Source organism: Camelina sativa, chromosome 2, assembly GCF_000633955.1.
Source record: "Camelina sativa cultivar DH55 chromosome 2, Cs, whole genome shotgun sequence".
NCBI classification, from domain to species: Eukaryota; Viridiplantae; Streptophyta; class Magnoliopsida; order Brassicales; family Brassicaceae; genus Camelina; species Camelina sativa.
Window position 1 is genome coordinate 22,074,629 of NC_025686.1, and position 2,677 is coordinate 22,077,305.

General features: G+C 39.7%; 1 protein-coding gene across 4 annotated transcripts in view; it reads left to right on the forward strand.

The window, feature by feature from the left end:
• LOC104732347 (pentatricopeptide repeat-containing protein At5g55840) overlaps positions 124-2,677 on the forward strand; it is a 5,277-nt gene continuing 2,723 nt past the window's right edge. For 3 of the 4 annotated variants that reach the window (XM_019236644.1, XM_010451883.2, XM_019236647.1), the window contains exons 1-2: positions 124-373; positions 633-2,374. In XM_019236644.1, the coding sequence (XP_019092189.1) occupies positions 208-373; positions 633-2,374 (1,908 nt within the window). In that variant the 5' untranslated portion in view covers positions 124-207. Of the gene's footprint in view, positions 374-632; positions 2,619-2,677 lie in introns of all 4 variants that reach the window. The other variant, XM_010451888.2, reaches the window with a different exon arrangement.

Genomic DNA, 2,677 nt, shown 5'->3' on the forward strand with positions numbered 1-2,677 from the left:
AATACATCAAAATCTTTTAAAATCCATTATTCAATAACACCCCCTTAAATAGGCTTACACTAATAAGCCCATTTAATATAAATCAGGCCTCTCGAGGCCCAACTACGTTTCCAGCTTGTGGCAAGAGAGAGAGAGAGAGAGAGAGATGGGAAACACAGCGGAGGAGGCGAAGCAATTTTGAATTGACAGTGTGGAGAAGCAGCAGCCATGTCTGGTTTCTCAAGCTTAATTTCTCACAGAAATGGAGCAATCTCTCTGTTGCGTCTCGGTTTCTCGCAATTCGTGAGTTTCTCTCAAGCTGGGTTTTCTAGCGGCGCTGTGAAACATTCGAAACGAGATGATTCTGCTTCTAACAGAGCGTTTGGTGTCTCTGGTCAGTCTCTCTTTTTTTATATTTGGTTGCTTCGTATTCTTATTGCGTCCCCATAGTTACTTTAAATCAATCTAATCTGTACATGTATAGTATATAGCATGATTCTGAGTGGAGAGGTTTTAGAATATCAGTTCTTAAAACGTTAAAAGGAACAATTTAGTGGATTCTGCTGAATTTGGAGTCCTGAAATGTTTTCTTTTCCTGAAATCATCTAGAAGGTTTTGCTAAAGATTTGAACTTTTTGGGGTCTATGGAACAGGATTTGATATGGAGAAGAGCATATATAACATTCTTACAATTGACCGTTGGGGATCTCTAAATCACATGGATTATAGACAGGCTCGTCTTAGACCAGTTCATGGGAAGCTGGTTTTGAAGTTTCTTAAATGGGTAGTTAAGCGGCCCGGTTTGGAGACTGACCATATTCTTCAGCTGTTTTGTATTACTACGCATATATTAGTTAGAGCTAGAATGTATGACCCTGCAAGGCAAATCTTGAAGGAGTTAACTTTGATGAGTGGTAAATCAACCTTTGTTTTTGGTGCTTTGATGACCACTTACCGGCTTTGCAATTCCAACCCGTCTGTTTTCGACGTTTTGATTAGAGTATATTTGAAAGAAGGCATGATTCAAGATTCTCTGGAAATATTTCGTTTGATGGGTCTTTACGGGTTCAGCCCTTCTGTATATACTTGTAATACAATGCTAGGTTCCATTGTAAAGAGTAGTGAGGATGTGTCTGTCTGGTCTTTCTTGAAGGAAATGCTTAAGAGAAAGATTTGTCCTGATGTAGCTACCTTCAATATACTAATTAATGAGCTCTGTGCTGAAGGGAGCTTTAAAAAGTCGTGTTATCTCATGGAAAAGATGGAGAAGAGTGGTTATTCCCCAACTATAGTTACATACAATACTGTGCTACATTGGTATTGTAAAAAGGGAAGATTCAAAGCGGCTACTGAGCTTTTAGATCACATGAAGTCCAAAGGGGTCGACGCTGATGTCTGTACTTATAATATGCTTATCCACGATTTGTGTAGAAGCAGTAGAAGTGCCAAAGGTTATTTGTTGCTGAGGGATATGAGGAAGAGGATGATTAACCCCAATGAAGTCACGTACAATACGCTTATTAATGGGTTTTCTAATGAAGGAAAGGTGGTCATTGCTCGTCAGCTCTTGAACGAGATGTTAACCTTTGGACTATCCCCGAATCATGTTACTTTCAATGCTTTGATTGATGGACACATTAGTGAGGGAAACTTTAAAGAGGCTTTGAAGATGTTTTATATGATGGAAGCAAAAGGTCTTATACCTACTGAAGTTAGTTATGGTGTACTTTTAGATGGGTTGTGCAAGAATGCAGAGTTTGACCTAGCAAGAGGCTTTTACATGAGAATGAAGAGAAATGGGGTCTCTGTTGGGAGAATAACATACACTGGAATGATTGATGGGTTATGCAAAAATGGGTTTTTGGATGAAGCAGTTTTTATGCTTAATGAAATGAGCAAAGATGGTGTCGATCCTGATATTATCACATACTCTGCTCTTATAAATGGATTTTGCAAGGTGGGGAGGTTGAAAACTGCTAAGGAGATAGTGTGTAGAATTTACCGAACTGGCCTTAGTCCAAATGGCATCATCTACTCAACCCTGATTTACAATTGTTGCAAGATGGGATGCTTAAAGGAAGCATTAAGAATTTATGAAGCTATGATCCTCGAGGGACATATCCCAAACCAGTTCACGATGAATGTACTTATCACTACGCTATGTAAAGCTGGTAAAGTGGGTGAGGCAGAAGAATTTATGCGTTGCATGACAAGTGATGGTATTCTTCCTACCGCAATTAGCTTTGATTGTCTTATCAATGGGTATGGAAGCTCGGGTGAAGGGCTAAAAGCGTTCTCTATATTTGATGAGATGACCAAAGTAGGTCATCACCCAACGTTCTTCACATATGGTAGCCTGCTCAAGGGATTATGCAAAGGTGGGCATTTGAGAGAGGGAGAGAAGTTTCTTAAAAGTCTCCGTGATGTTCCTGCAGCTGTTGATACTGTAATGTACAACACACTACTCACTGCAATGTGTAAATCAGGGAACTTGGACAAGGCTGTCTCACTTTTTTGTGAGATGGTACAGCAAAACATTCTGCCTGACAGTTATACATATACAAGTCTTATTTCTGGGTTGTGTAAGAAGGGTAAGACTGTTATTGCCATACTATTTGCTAAGGAAGCTGAGGCTCGAGGTAATTTACTTCCCAACAAGGTGATGTATACCTGTTTTGTGGATGGTATGTTCAAGGCG